Source organism: Mus pahari, chromosome 11 (genome assembly GCF_900095145.1).
Source record: "Mus pahari chromosome 11, PAHARI_EIJ_v1.1, whole genome shotgun sequence".
Classification (NCBI taxonomy): domain Eukaryota; kingdom Metazoa; phylum Chordata; class Mammalia; order Rodentia; family Muridae; genus Mus; species Mus pahari.
The window spans coordinates 393,372-412,734 of record NC_034600.1 but is presented as its reverse complement, the minus strand read 5'-3'; the positions used below and the strand labels follow the sequence as shown (position 1 = coordinate 412,734).

General features: G+C 40.4%; 1 protein-coding gene across 1 annotated transcript; it reads left to right on the top strand.

The window, feature by feature from the left end:
- The first annotated feature begins 884 nt into the window (after positions 1–884).
- Positions 885–11,579, top strand: LOC110328857 (zinc finger protein 420-like). Its single transcript, XM_029544096.1, has 4 exons — positions 885–986; positions 5,737–5,863; positions 6,347–6,442; positions 8,916–11,579. The coding sequence occupies exons 1-4, from the start codon at positions 981–983 to the stop codon at positions 10,307–10,309; spliced, it is 1,623 nt and encodes a 540-aa protein (XP_029399956.1). The 5' UTR covers positions 885–980; the 3' UTR covers positions 10,310–11,579.
- Positions 11,580–19,363: the final 7,784 nt, after the last annotated feature.

Genomic DNA, 19,363 nt, shown 5'->3' with positions numbered 1-19,363 from the left:
CTAGGGATCAACGGACAGATGAAGGATCCACCGATGGATTCTGGGAAGTCTTCACATGTAGATGTGAGGGTAGTACTTACAACCTCGGTCAGTGATTTTTTTTTTTTTTTAAAGTCTATGTCTCTGACCTACCTCCTTCACTGTATGGATCCCAGTGTTCACAGGAAAGCATTTTTGGTTTTTTGTTTTCCCAGCTGTGGAGTCTAATGCATGTATGCTCACAGGCTTGTCAGCACACATGGAAAAATGGAGTATTTACAAGTTGGGCATTAAATTAAGTCTTCATTCTAGGCACGTAGTCTACCCCCTTTGCTAGTTTTGTACTTTGTATTTTGAGACAAGGCCTCTGTAGATTGCCTAGAACGCTTTGGATTTGTAATCCTTTCATTTTAAACTGGATGAACAGCTGTAACACCAAAGTTGATGTCAAAAAGCATCTCTAGCAGGGCGTGGTGGCGCACGCCTTTAATCCCAGCACTCGGGAGGCAGAGGCTACACAGAGAAACCCTGTCTCTAAAAACCAAAAAAAAAAAAAAAATCTCTAAGTAATAGCACTCACTCCCACTTTAGCCTCTTGTTTCCTTATTTTAAAGTACAATTAAGTGATTGTCAACTTTCGGTGCAGGTTCCAATTCTATAATTAGTAGACGAGTTTTTAAACAACAGTTTTACCAGATACAACTAATAAATCCTCCTATCAAAGCCTCAACAGATGTTCAAGCACGTCTCGTCTTAACCGGGACTTTTAAAGCCGCCTGACTGTGGGCTCTTGTCCCAGAGCTGACACCTCTCCTTTCTTTCCACCCTCCTCCTCTGACAGTTGGGAGAACACGGAACTCTGGGAAATGTAGTCGTGCCCTCTGTGACGTCACAAGCAGCCGCTCTGCGAACCGCACTTCCGCATCCCGTCTGCAGACGTTTGTCTTCCTCTAAGTTAGCGGTGCTGTGTCCTGCTCCTCGCTCTCGGTCGGATCTCTGACATGGAGGTTGGTCCAGGGAGCAGCGCAGCCTGAGGGAATGTGCAGGGGAGTGGTCTGGCGTGGAGGGAGCGGAGCCGAGGTGGACCAGAGGCAGAGAGAAGCCGAGTTGGAGATTCTGTGCTGCTGACCTGAGCTGGGCCACTGAGCCTGGATGCTAATCTGGGTGGGGAGAGCAGCATGGGGGTGGCGCTGTGAGTGAAGGCTTTGTTAGGACGCGGCTGTATACGCTTCTGGGGTGGGAGAGCTGGCTCTGTAGCACAGAAAATGTGGAATGGTGGAAGGTTCAGTATTGCCCCCCGCAGGGTGGACCGGCCTACTGTTTGCTCCAGAGGTATTAATAGGAGCCCACATTCCAGCTAGCCTCAGGAAGCCTGTGGGCTGTGGTCACTTGGCCACTAGGCTGTGGTCAGATTCCTCAGGACTTTTAGATCAAGTGGAGATCTGGCACCTCCTATTTATGGCCGGCCTAATACTCTTGGTTTGAGTTGATAGATGCTCCTAGTTTCCAGGGACAGAGTTCTGCTAAGGAGGTTGGTGTATAGGATTTTACTACCATTCTCTTTGGAATAAATTATTAGATTTTTTTTTTTTTGGTGTGTTGTTTTGAATGGGAATATTTCATGGCCATCTCCGTGTTCTGAATATTCAGACTTAACTCTCACATGTAGAGACAGTCTGATGTTCTAAAGGAGAAGGCTTATTCAAGCAATTATTGATCCTACATTGTAGAGTAAAATACTAGAAAATACCTTATCCACTTATGTCAGAGATTGTGTAATGTCGGAAGCTTGGACTCCTTTTTAGAAACAAATGAGGGGTTGATGGGAGCAGAGAGATGACCTGGAGATTATTAGTGACTTCAGGGAAAGGACTTGAGTGTCCCTAGGGAGGAGAAGTGACCCTGCATACCTAACAGTGTTTTCATTGCTCTTCTATCTCTGGACACACTGCAGCATCTCAACCTCCCTTAACTCTATCACTGTCCCTGACTGTGGCACCCAGGCTCCCTGATGCTCCCTGAACAATCTTCTAGAGACATTTGCCAGCTTATTTACTTACAAACATTTATACAGCGTCAGAAAGATTGAAAGGTGAATTCGAAGAGCTTTTGCGCAGTTAGGATCCCTTTATTTGTACATAATAGACTCCTTGGCCTGTCTCTTGTATAGTTTCGTAGTTCACAACACTTTAAGTCAAATCAAGTGTTTGTGTGGCATTAAAGCCTATTATTCATTAGGAACATGGGCTTTAAGCCATCTTCAGTATGAATTTTTCTGTGGACTATTTAACCTTTATGTAAAATACAGGGACTTCCTAGTTAATGTCACTGGCCTACAGGACAAGAACAGCATTGTGTTTTCCGTTATCTAGAGTGGGAAGAGTACACTACCTTGTGCACCAAAAGTGGTTTCCTAAGAAGTAGGCACGAAGCAGAGGCACGCTGTCCTGTAACTTATAGGCCCTTGCGGTATATATACTTTAAACACACCTGTGATTGAAAGAAACCAAACCAAACCAAAACTGAAGCCTATTCTTGGAGCATCCTTGTTATCTCTGCCTTGTGAAGTGAAGGTGGGGGACTGGGACTTCAAAGTCATCTTCCATATTATAGATTACTCAAGACGGACTTAAGCTAAGTACAATTCTGTGTAAAAATATTAAAGATTTTAAAAAACAGTTCATGGATATACTAACTACTTCTGATGGCTCCCGTCACTTGGCTCAGCACCAACCTGATAGAACTCCGTCTAATTGACACTGGCTGATGTTTAAAATGTAGACCTGAGAAGGTCTGTTGACTGCATTTGATGTGCACTTTAAAAATCTCCTGCTAACGTGCTCCTGTTGGTGATCAGATAGGTAGTTGTCTGCGTTTACTGTGTGAGGGGGATTTTACTCTTTGCCTTGCTTGAATATTCCTCTACATTTGCAGGGAATGTTTATTTTCTTTAATTATTCATTTGTATTAGTTTCTGTCAGGACCTCTTGATGTGTCTTCTGGTTTTCCTGGAATTCTTCCTAATTGTGCTTCTTAAACATTCACTCTGAGACTTGAATCATTCCCCATTTTCCTCTTTAATCCTTGACTGGTGCAACCTCCATGATATACACTTCCCTCTTAGTCCTTACTCCACAGGTTCAGCTGTGTGCGGAATGCTTCTTTACCTTTAGCCTGACCGGAATTCCAGTTCCACACACGGATAATGGCTACCACATTCTCCACCATCCTCCACTACCCTCCACAGGTGTGCCATCCAACCATGAAACCAAACTGCTAAATTGGGACTTCTTCCTCCTTGTTGGGGAGGAGTCTGATGTTTCATGGTGTCCATTCCTGACGCCTTTCTTTACAGACTTTTAATTTTATTGTTTTTCTGAGTGACCATCTGAGGGAAGGAATTAATGTTTTTTTGTTTTTGTTTTGGTTTGGTTTTTGGTTTTTCTCATGTAGTAACCTTGGGTTAGACATGTCATTCTTGGAAAATGCTGAAGAGAAGTTGTGCTGAGTGATGACATTCAGTTCCTGGTGGTCTCTCTGAAATATGTCAGAAGCCATGGAGAGAAGCAATAGAAAAAGAAATTTGAGTCTTGAGAAAGATATAAATAGGAGGTAAAAATATATTCAAGGAATAAGAATGAGAAGTACAGGTTTTCATTTCTGTTGTAAATATTTCTGCCAGTGAGCCCTTCCGTAGTTTTCAAATGCAATGGTGTATTGTGACTTGAGACATTATGTGTGTCTAGAAGACTCTTTCAAAGACTGTTTAACTGTTCTCTTTTAGGTACATTAAATGTTTGTATGAAGATTTATGTACATAAAAATCATGGGTAAGAGTTTGAGACCCAACCATTTACATGATGGACTATACTTAATATTTCATTAGAAACATGCATTAACCGTGTACTGAATATTTTAAACATATATAAATATACTGAGAAATCTGTCATATAGAGTGAGGCATCTGACATTGATATTAGAAGTAATAGTCCAAATAAATTTACAGTCTGTGTTTCTCATGAAAAATCTGACACATGGTCTGCCGTATCCTTTTCAGGATTCCAGTTCCATACTCTGAGTCGTAGTATTCCAAAATATGTTGACTAAAACCAAAAATGGTTGCTGCATGACACACTTAATGTGGGTCAGTGTCAGTTGGAAGAGAAGCCTGAGGAGGCAATGAGGAATGTATACTTTAGTGAAGTGAGACAAGAGGAGGAAGGTAGTGGAACAGTGATCCAGAGTGGTAGCTGTAGGTGACCCTAATGGAGTGCATTCCAGGTGCTGGAAAACCTGATTTTGGACATTGTAAGCAGGGGTGCAGGGTGGAGAGTGGGAAGATGTCTGACTAGATGAGCATATGAAATTGGTACGAAGACTGCAGAGTACACCTGAAACAATAATTACAAAATAATCTATTAAAATGTACACTACTCATATTTTTGATATTTAATTGTAGAAAAGCAAACTGTTATCATTGATGTCATAGATCATTTTGAGAATTGTATGTGATAAAAAGAAAAATAACACTAAAGCATAGAAAATGTTGAAATAAGAGAAAATAGCAAGTCGCATCACAAATTATAATTCTTGACCACAGGTTACCGAGGAACAGGTATCATGAGCTCAAAGCCTGCTGTAGGATTATGGCAGATGTACAGATAGCTTCCTAAGAAGGAAACATACAGAAAAAGGAAAGGAGAGGTGTGTTGTAAAACAATTTAATCCCGATCTGGGGTTTCTACCCCACCTTTGATGATTTAGTTCCAGAATAAAAGACACACACAACCTTTATATTTATAATAACCTTAATCAGCACAAGAGCTGGGCAGGTATCTATTCTCTATGCTATTTTGTCTATTTCCCAGCCAATAATCCTATTATGTAATTTGTCATATTTTGTCTGGGCTGCTCACAACTTCAGTTATCCAAACCACGTGGCCATTATTTTAAGATTCTTACCCCATGATGCTTTCCCTCTATTCACCTTCTTCTCTCTGCCCTCATGGTTCTCCTCAGACCCCAAGCCCAGGAACTCTAAACCATGCCTGTCTTCTCTGCCCAGCTATTGACTGTCAACATCTGCATTACAATTTATAACAGCAGACCAAACCTCAACAGAGGTGAAAAAAGTTAGTGTGTCTAGTGTATTTTAAATCTACAAGTGTTCTTGTGACACTTATTAATTTGTGATTTGTTAGAATCCTTGTTATTCCATTTAGTCTGTGAGTTCTTCCTTTACTGCTCTACCTCTTGGCTGCTGCATGTCCTGTTTCTTGGTGCACTGGCATCAGCATCACTATTGAACTCTGTACAAATTCAGAAATCTAGACCTCTGCCAGAGCTGATACATCAGAATCTACATTTTCATTGCATTTCACATTCATGACTGTGCATATTAAATGTTGATAAGTACCTTCTCTCTCATCCTAACTTTCCCCTGTGAGAAATGTATGTATGTGGGGTACATAAAATAAGCCTAAGACAAATGTGTATGTTCCTGTGAATGCATTCATTGCCTTTTTATCTTTCTTAAACATCAAATAGGAGAGATACTAGGATCTCTCCATTCTCTTTTCATCGAGATAGGTCAGGGGTAAGATCGTGGACCATATGAGAAGTACCTTAGGTATGTTACTCACCTGTGGCAGAAGTATTCTAGCTCTCCTCTTATCCTGTGCAAAACTTGGAATTGTGCCGTTTATGTTGTTATATTCTGGCTTTAATTGATATGTATTTCGTTTAATTTTCTTTTAGGAAATGCTGTCATTCAGGGATGTGGCCATTGATTTCTCTGCAGAGGAGTGGGAATGTCTGGACCTTGCTCAGTGGAATCTATACAGGGATGTGATGTTGGAGAATTACAGCAACCTTGTGTTCCTAGGTAAAGCTCACTTCCATACATGAACTCGTATTTCACCACCAACATGTAATTTTCCCCATTTGTAGAACATTCCATGGGGCTTTGTGCCATGCAGCAGTGACTTATATACCTACTTTTGCTGATATTCTAATAAATATATTTTATTGTATTTCTTCTTGTGTTTTTAATATGGCTATTTGGTTTGTTTTTTGAAATATGCATCCATCATCCTGGTTGTAATTCTATAAACCCAGTAGCCTGAGGCACCAAGCACACATGTTAAAGTAATGTTTCACCCTTCAGCTTTCGTGTTTACTGTGTAATGGAGCTAAGGGTCTTCAGATTAGAGATTCCACCTACGTATTCCATGTGTGCTTCTCAGGAAACATTCAGTGAAGTAACTTTCTACAGTTCTTCATCTTTTCTCAGAAGATTAATAATGGAGTAGGATGTTAATTCTCAGGAGAACACACAGACATTGTTGTTCCCTTTTCCCACAAACAGGTCTTGCGTCCTGTAAGCCATACCTGGTCACATTTCTGGAGCAAAGACAAGAGCCCTCAGTTGTGAAGAGACCAGCAGCTGTCTCCGTGCACTCAGGTGTGTAGGAATTACGGGGTCAGAGGGCAGAGTGCGAGATTAGAGATCCAACAGAAAGCCAGGCTTTCTCCCGAGATAACATGCTCTGGTGGACGTCATATGTAAAGATCTCCTTTTATGTCCTTTGCTGTCACAGAAGGACATCTGCCAGGTCTCTATGGTGCTTTTAAGTCTCTAAGGTTGGTTGGCCCCCTTCAGTGAGCTCTGCTTGTGTTTGCCATCATGAGTCGAGAGAGTTCTTCCCTTTGCTGAGTCTCCATTGTGACTGACTTTTTACTCTTGCCTACATTTCTGGAAATTCCCACACATTTCTAAAGATCTGTAAGTGCAATAACTTTAAACTCTTCCATGTCATGTACATCCTTGTAAATTACACATTTCTCACCAAGCTATGAATTACTGTGCTATATTCTAATCACTTTTTTCTACAACATACTCAGTGACAATTTAAAATACATTCCTTTTGTGGCTAAAACATACTAAACCAGAACTACACATCTAGAAGCATATTTTTTAATAGATCACCAGGGTAGGTCTTCAGAATTTTGTGCATTCATGAATACCTTTCTTATTTTGCAGTTCTATGTACTACATTCCTATTTTGCACTCTAGTCTGCCTGAAATTATTTCCACACATGCAACCTACATATTTTTGTGAATGTCTAATAATAAACACTTCAGGACAATGTAAGATTTTTATTTATTTATTTATTTATTTATTTTACATTCCATATTTTATCCCCCCCACACACACATCTCACACCTCTTCCCCCCTCCCCCACCTCCATCTCCACTAGGATGTCCCCACCCCCTACCCACTACCCAACCAGACCTCTAAACTCCCTGGGGCCTCCAGTCTCTTGAGGGTTAGGTGCATCTCCTCTGACTGAACCCAGACCCGGCAGTCCTCTGCTTTATGTGTGTTGGGGGCCTCACATCAGCTAGTGTATGCTGCCTGGTTAGTGGTCCAGTGTCTGAGAGATCTCAGCGGTTCAAATAAATTGAGGCTGCTGGTCCTCCTACAGGGTTGCCCTCCTCCTCAGCTTCCTTCAGGTCTTAGTTCAGCCACAGGGGTCAGCTTTTTCTGTCCATTGATTGGGTGCAAATAACTGCATCTGACTCTTTGAGCTACTTGTTGGGTCCCTCAGAGAGCAGTCATGCTAGGTTCCTTTTTGTGAACACTCCATAGCCTCAGTAATAGTGTCAGGCCCTGGAGCCTCCCCTTGAGCTGGCTCCCACTTTGGGCCTGTCGCTGGACCTTCTTTTCCTCAGGCTGCTCTCCATTTCCATCCCTGCTGTTCTCTGAAACAGGAACAAATATGGGTCAGAGTTCTGACTGGGAGATTTTTTTTTTTACAGAAATATATGAGCTTTAGTTCTGATTTTTAAAAAATCAGGACTGTATGTCCTTTATGAGCAAATGTGAATCTCATACGTTCATGTCTTACATATCTCGTTATTCAATTGTTTATCTCATGAATGAGTATTCTTATAAATAGGCTAGCTTTATGATATACTCATTGACAGAAATGCTGCCTTTAGAAAAACTCTATCTTTTATACATGAACTTGAAAGTTTCTCATAAGTCTGTATTTTTCCAGGAGTCTATTTCTTTGTTATAAAAATGTAACATAAAATACTGTCTTCAACTCTTGAAATGAGTTATGAAGCAAATATTTTCAAATCTCCAAAACTAAAACTCTATTCTTAATATAAAACTATGCATCTCTACATCCATTTAATTTAAGGCAAATCAAATTAACTTCCAGATATCCAGATATCTACTGTATAATAAGGATGTCTCTCAGTGGATCCGTATTTGATTACTTGGTTCCCAGTTGGTGGTCGGCCTTGCTGCAGGCAGCGCATAACTGGGGTCAGGATTTCAGAGTTCAAATCCTGCCTGCACTGCTGGTTTGATTCTCTGCTTCACAGTTTGCATTCACAAAACGAGCCTCAGCTTGTGCTCTAGCCATCATTCCTGCTATTAGCTTTCATCCGGTCCTCCATGATGGATTCAGAATGTTTTGGAACCATAAGTCTAACTTAAGTCTTTCTTCTGTAAATTGCTTTAGTCATGATATTTTACCACGGCAGCAGAAAAGTACCCGATTTAGATAAATTTTGCTTTTTGTCTATGTCTGATGATCAACCAATTTGTCTAGTGGGCTTATTTCTGTTAGCATAAGAGTTTCCGTTATTTTTAATGGTATTATCGATCCCTTAGCCATTTAACTTTGGATATGGTTGCAGTGTTTCTATATTCTACTTTTGTCTTCACCTTTCAGTAGAAGTTTGTTATTTCTATCTACAGTATTTTCTGAATTTCTCTACAGTTAGTATAAGTATGAAAATATATTGTAGTTTCCCATTTGTTTATAAAATATGAGTAACCCCTCATATTAAAGATAAGCATTGTAAGCATAAAGAGTGTTGCTTGGATCTCATTCATATCTCAGCTTTTCCTCACCAGGGAGAAAGCCCTATAAATGTCAAGAACTTGACAAGACCTTTGATTGGAACTCACTCCTTCTTCAGCGCCAGAGAGTTCATCCTGTGGAGAAACCCTACAAATGTGAAGAATGTGGGAAGGTCTTTAGTGCTCACTCAGCACTTTCTATCCACCAGAGGATCCACACAGGAGAGAAACCCTACAAGTGTGAAGAGTGTGGCAAGGCCTTTAGTACTCGCTCAGCACTTTATATACACAAGAAAATCCACTCTGGAGACAAACCCTACAAGTGCGAGGAGTGTGCCAAAGCCTTTTATTTCCCTTCATTGCTTAAGCAACATCAAAGAACTCATTCTGCAGAGAACCTCTGCAGGTGTGAGGAGTGTGGCAAAGCCTTTTATTTACCTTCATTCCTTAAGCAACATCAAAGAATTCATTCTGCAGAGAATCCTTACAGGTGTGAAGAATGTGGGAAAGCCTTTTCCTATCCCTCAACCCTAAAGCAGCATCAAAGAATTCATTCTGGAGAGAAACCATACCGTTGTGAAGAATGCGGCAAAGCCTTCCGTAGGTCAACATACTTTCACCAACACCAAAGAATTCATACTGGAGAGAAACCCTACCAGTGTGAAGAGTGTGGGAAAACATTCTACTATCGTTCAAACCTGAAGGGACATCAGATTATTCATTCTGGAGTGAAACCCTACAAGTGTGAAGTATGTGGGAGCATGTTTAGAACTAGCTCAGACCTTTCTAAGCACCAGAGAATCCATGCGGAAGTGAAGCTCTACAGCTGTGAGGAATGCGGGAAAGCCTTTTCTACTCACTCCTACCTCATTCGGCACAAATTGGGCCATTCTAGAGAGAAACCATACAAATGTGAAGAGTGTGGCAAAACATTTTGTTATCCTTCAATCCTTAAGGAACATCAAAGAATTCATTCTGGAGTGAAACCTTACAATTGTGAAATATGTGGCAGCATGTTTAGAACTCGCTCAGAACTTTCTAAGCACCAGAGAATCCATGCTGAAGTGAAGCTCTACAACTGCGAGGAATGCGGGAAAGCCTTTTCCACTCATTCCTACCTTATGAGGCATAGACTTGGTCACTCTGGAGAGAAGCCCTACAAATGTGAAGAGTGTGGGAAATCCTATAGCTACCCTTCACTCCTTAAGGAACATCAAAGAATTCATTCTCAAAATCCCTACAAGTGTGATGTGTGTGGGAAGGTTTTTTGTACTCGCTCAGGCCGTTCTAAACACCAGAGAATTCATACCGGAGAGAAACCTTACAAGTGTGAAGACTGTGGGAAGGGATTCTCTACGCACTCATACCTTACTTTGCACAAATTACTTCACACTGGAGAGAAGCCTTTCAAATGGGAAGAGTGTGGTGAGGTCTTCTATACCTGCTGAAGACTTACTAACCACCAGTAATTCACTTTGGGGAAAACCCCACAAAGGCAAAGAATGTGTCAAAACTTTACTGTACTGCAGACTTTAAATGATACCACAAGAATTCATACTGAAGAGAAACCATACTTTAATTGTTAGGGCTTTGTTAGATACAAGGTATTTCCTGCTGTAGAGAAACTTTACAGATGTGAAGAATGTGGACAAATGTTTTACTGTACTTCACAACTCTAACAACCAGCAAAAGGGCTCATTCTCAAGAGTCCCTTCAAGTGTGAATCATTCTCAAAAGAGTCCCTTCAAGTGTGAAGTGTGGGGCAAGGTATTATGTGCTACCTTGAGCTTTCTGTCCACCAGAACATTTATCCTGGAGAGAAACTCTGCAAGTATGAAAAAATTGCAAAGTCCTTTTTAACCCATTCATCCCTGATTCTGATCAGTCTTGGAAAAGTTTGGGGTGGGTGTTGGTTTTTTTGTTATAGGATAATTGTGCTCGGACCTGTTGATTGTGGGAGGAACCAAACCATCTCTGTTAAGCAAGGATCCTGGATTGTATAAAAGGAGAAAGTGAACCGAGAGAACCCGCTCCTCTCTCTCCCTCTGCTTTCTTGACTGTTGAGGCAATATGAGCTGCTGCTTCAGCTCCTGCTGCCCTAATTGTCTCACGACATTCACAGTGTCATGATTTGAATGAGAAATGTTAACCCTGTAGTCTTAAGCATTTGAACATTTACGCCCCAAGTTGTTGGCTCTTTGGAGAGATTTAGAAGTAGGTCACCAGAGGTGAACTTTGTGAATGAAGAGCTCCCTCTGCATCCAGTTTGCTCACTCTGCTTCCTGAGTACCATTGAGGATGTGAACTCTCAGCTTCCTGCTTCAGCCACCAGGCAGCTTGGTACCATGCCTGCCCTCTGTCGTGAACTTTGATCCCTTCTGTACCGTAAACTGAAGTAAAGTCATTCCTCCATAAGTTGCCTGGTCATGGTGTTTAATCACAAGAAAAAAGTAACTAGTAAAACCATTGCCCTTGCACCAGGATCTAAACTGTTTCTACTACATTGTGTGTGTAAAGGATAGTTTATCTTAGTGCAAGGGAAAGTAAAGCTGCAAGCCAAAGAAAAGTAAAGTTTGTTATTTAATGGTGTATGTACACTGTGACCTTTTGTTCCTCCTCCTTTTATTGTCTGTCCTCCCTTTTGTCCCTGTCTTAACATGTTCTTTTCCAAAACTACTTCCTTTCTTTACACCCCCCCCACACACACACACATATTACAAATACAGTAATTTAATTACTGTGGTATTCTTTTTCTGCAAAATTTTGAGACCCTATGTGCTATATTCACGTTGGTGCAAATGTAATGTTAGTGTTTATAACACCTTTGCTTTTTTGTTTGTTTGTTTTCTGTTTTTAAAGACAGGGTCTCTCTATGTAGTCCTGGCTGTCCAAGAATTCACTCTGTAGACCAGGCTGGACTTAAACTCAGAAATCTGCCTGCATCTGGATCCCAAATAATTAAAGGCATGTACCAGCATTGCCAGGCACCTTTTTGCATTTTTAATTTTAAGTTATTGTCCCGTATCCAGTTGAAATAGATTTTTCTATAGGATGAAAGACAAAAACCTAATCTCATCTTCTCACCAGTGCATATCTAGTCATGATGCCCCCGTTACTGTTGAAAAGGCTATCCGTTCCCCTACATGGTTTTCACCGTGTAGGTTGTTGCCGTATTGGTTCAAGTCGGCATTTTACTTTACATTACATTGGTCTATATGGTTTTTGTTTTTTTGTGTCTTGCTTTGTTTCATTTTGTTTTGTATGAGTGCCTTGTAGCTCTTGTCATTATGGCTCTGTTGTATAGTTTGAGATCTGGTATGAATTGTATTGTCTGTGGCCTTTTGTGTTCCCAGGTGAGTTCTTTCTTGTTTTTCTTTTTTTTCTTAGTTCTATGATGAATGTCATTGACAGTTTGCCCTGGATTGCATTGACTGTGTAGATGATTGCATTGACTGGATAGATGTCTTTTATCAGTAGTGCCATTTTCACAGGGTGAGCTCTGCCAATTCAGGAAATGTAGTATCTTACTATCATCTCATGTCTTCCTTTGGAAAAGGTTTTCAGTATTTAAAAGTTTTGCTAATAGGAGTTCCAGGCTTGCCAGAGCTACATAATAAGAGCATCTCAAAAACAAACAGAAAGGAAATTTTCACCACATTGGTTAGTGTTACCTACCCCTATATGAGTTCTCCTCCTCTCCCTCCTCTCCCTCCTCTCCCTCCTCCTCTTCCCCTTCCTCCCCTTCCTCCTCATCTCCCTTCTCTTCCTTCTCTTCTTCCTCCTCCCTCTCCTCCTCTTCCTCCTCTTCTTTCTCATTCTCTCATTATGAATGGGCATTTTTTTTCTGATTCTTTCTTAGAATGTGTTATTGTTGTATATAAAATCTAGTGATTTTTGCATGTTTATTTCATAAGCTGCTATTTTATTAAAAGTATCAGATTCACATACTGATATGTTGGAGGTCTTTTAAAGAATCGAATCATGTCATCTGAATATAGGGATAGTTTAACTTCAGATTGAATTTTTGTACTTTTGCTCTCTATATATTGTCTTAATTCTGTAGTTAACAATTAGAGCGCAGTATTCAATAAGAATCAAAATAGGTAGCCCTTGTCTCTTTCAGATTTTACAGGAAATGTTTTCATTAAATAATGAAATCGTTTTCTTCTTACTGAAGGTTGGCTATCCATTTGCCATGCACTAACTTTATTTTGGAGAGAGATGTTCCATCTATTCCTAGCTTCTTCCTCCATTGCACAACCTGATTAGTTGTGCAGCTCATCGGATGCCTTTTCTGCATCCACTGAAATGCTAATGTGATTTCTGTTTTTATGTCTATTAATGTGCAGCATTATATGTTGATTTATAACTGTTGAGCCAATTCTAGGAGATAAAATCCAATTAGTTGTGATGTATAATAACTGGGAATATATTTCAGAAGTTTTTAGGTTTGGGTTTTTTTTGTTTGTTGTTTGTTTGTTTGTTTGGAGGGGTATCTAAACATTCATTATGGATAGTGGTGTGGTATGGTATGGGTGTGTGTGTGTGTGTATCTAGTTTTGTTATTATCTTTATACTAGCTTCCTAGAATTAGCTTGGTAGTATCCTTCTGTTTCTATTTTGTGAAAGAATGTGCGTAGTGCTGTTAGATCTTGAAAGCTTGGTAGAATCTTGCAGTAAATCTGCCTGGCCCTGGACTCTACTTCATGTTCAGACCTTCAGTTCCTGCTTCAGGCTCCTTATTGTTATAGAACCGGTTAGGATGTTTATATCTTCTGGCTCTATGCTTACTCAGTTGTAAATATTTAGAACTATACTCATTTCTTCTAACATTTCTAAATTGTCTCCTATTTATTCCTTAGTCTCGTCCTCCCTCCATCCCCTTTTCCTTTTTTTCCCCTCTCTGTTCTTTGCCCTCCTCCACCATCACCCCTACCTACCTCTGTTTTGCTAGGATTTGGTAAATCTTGTCTATCTTATAAAGTAACCCAGTATTTGCTTAGTTTTGTATATTTTTTTTTATCATGTCTCTACTTCATGAATTTAAGTCCTTTTTATTATTTTTAGTATATATTATTTATACTTTGTGTCAGTTTCTGTATTTTGATTTGGCTTCTTTTCTCCAACTTTGAGGTGCATCATTATGTTATTTATTTGAGATCTCTCTGATATTTCAGTTATGAATTTTAGTGGAACCTTTCTTTTTAGGACTGCCTTCCTCTTATTTATTAGGATTTATTCACTGAGCCACTGTTCAATTAAACATATATATCTTTTTAGTCACCAATTAGTTGCCCACTTTCTGAGGTTAGTCTTTCGACTTTTAGTACAATATGCTCTGATAGGATTACAGGATTGTTTCTTCTCTGTTTCCATAAATGCTTGGTTGTGGCCTGTAATTTGGTTCATTTTAGAGATTGTTCCTTGTGCCCCTATCAGAATGCATATTCTTCATCTGTTCTTTGTAATGTTCTATAGATATAATTTAAGTCCAGCACATATTTTGAGCATTTATCTTTGGAGTTTCTTACACATGGATTTGGAGGTCCAGAAATCTGACTCAAAAGAAATATTGCCACGGCCTGGTGAGATGGCTCAGCAGGTAAGAGCACCCAACTGTTCTTCCAAAGGAGCAGAGTTCAAATCCCAGCAACCACATGGTGGCTCAAACCATCCTTAACGAGATCTGACTCCCTCTTCTGCAGTGTCTGAAGACAGCTACAGTGTACTTACATATAATAAATAAATAAAATCTTTAAAAAAAAAGAAAAAGAAATATTGCTACATCTGTCTTTGGGTCACTAGACATACTATCTTCCTCTACTCTACATTTTTATTGTCTTTTACGTGGCTCTCTTACTTTATGGCCATTGCTTACATATTTGCCTAAATCAGTTAGTTCTGTCAAAGCCTTTCTACTTTATGATCTTGCCCCAAAAGGCTCAGCAAAGCCACCAAAGCTGCCTGTGAGTCTTCGGGTCCCTGAAGAATCTGCCTCTTACATTAAGTTCTCTAAACGCATAGTTCTCTTTGTGTTCCCAGTGACTGGGGTTCAGATGCAACCTTTGTTATTACTGGGTCCCTCAGTAATGTCCATCACTCTCTGATCCTCTGGCACCTCAGATAAAAAGACCCAGGTGTTTGGCATGGCTCTGGAAAGCCAGTTCATCAGGGACAGTTTCTCTCATCGTGTACCAGCGTCTGAAGGCTTTGCTTTCAGGAGAGATTGTGGTTGTATTGCAGTTTCTCTGCCTCCAGAGCAGAAAAGCCGATCCTATCTACTCAGGTGTCCCACAGTCTCTCTTAGCCAGGCTGTAGCAGGTGCTTTCAATTCTGGTCTAACAGTCTTTGTTGATTCTATTCCATGCCAAGGCACCTCTCATGTCCTCTCTTTTCTCTAGCTTCACTTATCAGATCAGAGGAGAAGATGGAGAATGTTATCCCTAACTTCCTTTCTTCTTTCAATTCTTCCTTTACACAAAGAAATGAATGGCATTCTTGGATCCATTTCTTTCTCTTTTTTTTTTTTCCAAAGATTTATTTATTATATGTAAGTGCACTGTAGCTGTCTTCAGATACACCAAAAGAGGGCATCAGATCTCATTATGGATGGTTGTGAGCCATCATGTGGTTGCTGGGATTTGAACTCATGACCTTCAGAAGAGCAGTCAGCACTCTTAACCACTGAGCCATCTCTCTAGCCCTGGATCCATTTCTTATTACACACTACAGAGGCCAGGCAACCTCTGTAGCAGCTTGCCAACAATCTCAACCCTGGGTTTTACCATCAAAGACTGCAAACATTTTCTCTAGACCTTTAACTTTTTTCAAGATATCTCCATATCTAAATGGTGGACCACACTCATCAAGTAGGCATGCCACCCCACAGCACATAGACAAAGATCGCCATTCTGGAATTCTTCCCATAGGCACATCTGATCCTGACTGCTCAACCTTAGTTGCATGTCTCACTTACTGTAGCAAGAACCATTCAGCCACTGTCAACATGGGAAAGTCTGGCTGATTTAAATTTTGTTCTTGAATGCTCAACCTGATCAGTGTTAGTTGCATGCCTTGCTTCCTATAGCCAGTACTATGCACACTTTTCTCTCCCAAATTATTGGTTTTGTTGTGTCCCCTTTCAGGCACCAATTATGTGTGTGACAGGCATTTCCTGGAGAGATGCAAAAGGTCAACACATGTATGCACACACACATATACACACACACACATGTACACACAGAGAGAGACAAAAACATACATCTACAACACAGCCTGGCTGATTGAGGCTTAGTATTGGGTGGGGGTGGGGCAGGAAGTATGCTGTTAGGGTGTCCTAAAAATGACAGGGTAACAGCACCCATGGTACTGCAACAGTATGGCTGCCTTAAAAAACCTGAACACTGATAACAGCAATGGGCATGCGAAAATGGGAGACGGAACTCTCCCTGAGAGAACCTGAAACAACTAATGAGTGCTATAAGAGGGAGAATTAATCTTCCTCAGAGAGGTGTCTGCTAACTGGTTATACAAGACCAAGTGATCGATCATGAATATAAAAGTAACCCTGAATGGACTCAGCAGGTTGCATTTCCATATTCATTCACTTACATATATGTAACATTAATAAAGAGACCATGAATTTGAGGGGGAGGGAGGAGGAGGAAAATAATGTAATTATATTTTCACTTTTTATTGCAAGAAAAAAATAATTTGAAAGAAAAGTACATTGTATGAAATTCTCAAAGACAAAGAACAGTATTAAAAACAACACAAGCATTAGTGCAAGAGATAATGGCTGCTTGTGGAATGTGGTACTGATGTTGGTCATATCAGGAAATGTATCCTTGTGATGGTAGTAATGTCTGTTTGCAGAATGTGGTACTGATGTTGATTAATCAGCAAGTGTATCCTTGTAATGGTGCAAAGAATGACAGAGCAGATTGTAACTTTTAAACTACTGTGCATTACCACTCACCAGATACACATTTTCTAACTATATTTTTACTAAGTCCTTGGTAAAACTGTAACCATCTCGCCAGGTTCTAACTTGCAGTCTAGTATTAGAGTTTCCGCTTCACCACAGTCTGTATAATTAATTTTCCTGTGTCCATTACAATATAAAGACTCCAGTTCTGTCACCTAATACGAACTCAAGTTGTGATCAGTTATTGAAAGGAAGTTTTTAAAAAGACCAGAACATGGGCTGGTGAGATGGCTCAGCAGGTAAGAGCACCGACTGCTCTTCCAAAGGTCCTGAGTTCAAATCCCAGCAACCACATGGTGGCTCACAACCATCCGTAACAAAAATCTGATGCCCTCTTCTGGGGTGTCTGAAGACAGCTACAGTGTACTTACATATAATAAATAAATAAATAAATAAATAAATAAATAAATAAATAAATAAAGACCAGAACATGAGTGGCTTCTGACAATGGCTAGCGCCATCCTTCTACTGTCCCTGCTTAGAAACTAGTGTCTCTCATGTGTAAATACTTATTTCTTATAGTTTGTGTGTAATTGGTCTCAAGGATTACAAACACAGGAATTGCAGTATCATGAATATAAAAGTAACACTGAATGGACAAACAGAAGACAGTAAGGAAGACAGGGGGACATTAATCCATGCAGTCGTGATAGTTTCTTTATTCCAAATTGCTCCTTTTGGGTTTTTGTTTGTTTGTTTTGTTTTTATTTGTTTGTTGTTTGTTTTTGTTTTTTCGAGACAGGGTTTCTCTGTGTAGCCTTGGCTGTCCTGGAACTCACTTTGTAGACCAGGCTGGCCTTGAACTCAGAAATCCGCCTGCCTCTGCCTCCCGAGTGCTGGGATTAAAGGCTTGCGCCTCCATGCCCGGCAAGTAGCTCCTTTTGTATCCCAAGAACTCAATTCTGATTTCTTCTTATTCAGGGAATCATCCTGTGTCCTGAGTTGTGGGAACTAAGGGAAGCCCCAGGAAGAGCATCCTGGACTTTCAGGATGCTTTCACTCAGGCACAGTTTCAGAATTAGACAAGAGTCAAGACACTAAGCAATGCAGATTAAGCCGTAAGAAGGTGAAGTACACCCTAATGCTAGATCAAGAGTCAGTACATTCAGCATTCTACCTCAAGACCAGTCAACCCCTACCATGGAACCATGTGACTCTCCCTCTGAGAAAAGGACATGTGATCATTCTACCTCAGGAATCATAGGTGGCTGCACCAGGCCTGGCTTCAAAATTTATTTTTAAGAGCTAGCAATAGTTGCCATATTAGTTGAAGAACACATAATTGTTTCCATTGCCTAGAGATTTTGAATAGAGCAGCAATGAACATGATTGAACATAGATCTCTGGAAGATGATATCAAGCCCTTTGATCATATGCCAAGAAGTTGGATCATGGGGAAACTTTATTTTTAGCTTTCTAGGGTTCTTCACACTAATTTCTAGAGTGTCTGCACCAGTATTCAATGCCATCAACTGTAGGTAGTGGTATTTTACAGTGTAGGAAAAATTTGAAGGAAAGGTGTGTTGGGTGTTGGCATTCAGTTCTTAATAGTCTGTGTGACATATGTCAGAGGTCATGGAGAGTATATAGAAGACAGGGACAAACCCCTGATCAGCTTTCAGCCAGCCGTCACCCTACATTTCAACCTGGGATCACTATCATTTACAGAACAAACTGCCTTAAAAAAACAAACTATCAGAAACATCGGCTGGCTGAAAGCTGATCAGGGGTTTGTCCCTGTCTTCGCATCTAGCTTTGTCTTTCTCACAATCTCTTTGTAGTTAGGTTTGTCTGGCTTCTCTCACAGATACATCTGTGAGGGACATCTTATGAGCTCTGCTCTGTCCGTTCTGCTGATCTAGGCTTCTGTCCAGCCACAGCCTTCATTAGTAAGGAGGACATTCGACTCTGCCTCCCAATTATGGAGTTAGTTTCAATTTGCAGCTGTTTGTTTGTTTTTTCATGAAGCGTACTTCCCCCTGACTCCATCCTAGAAATTATTTGTATTTCTTCCACATAGAAAATAGACTTTGCCAATGCCAAGTACCCCTGAACGACTGGCCTTTAATTGTATTGGCTAAAAGTCCAAGGAAATGACATCCTGATAGCATATCTTCTGCCCTTCATCCATAAGCAGCCCACAGTAAGGAGACCAGCCTGAACATCAAATACCTACCCACACTCAACAACGGTGGTTTGTGCAGAGCATCCAATACCCAGTCATCTTAGCAGTTAATTCTGCTATTGAGGTCCAAAAAAAGTCTTCCATCTTCAACCTGCTTTCTGGCCTCGTGCTATTCTCCATACTTCCCTGACTGGCTGCTACCTCATAGATAAAAGAGTGGAGGCTGTGGTTTTCATTTTCCGTTTCAGAGCTCGGAATGGGTTCAATTAGCTATAAAGATGCTTTCAGTGGAGGCTAATTATCTTTTCCCAGTTGATCAGCTTTCTTAGCTCTAGAGTAGGTGATCCAGTGGCACCTCCTCATTGGTGCTACCCTCTAATATTTTGACAC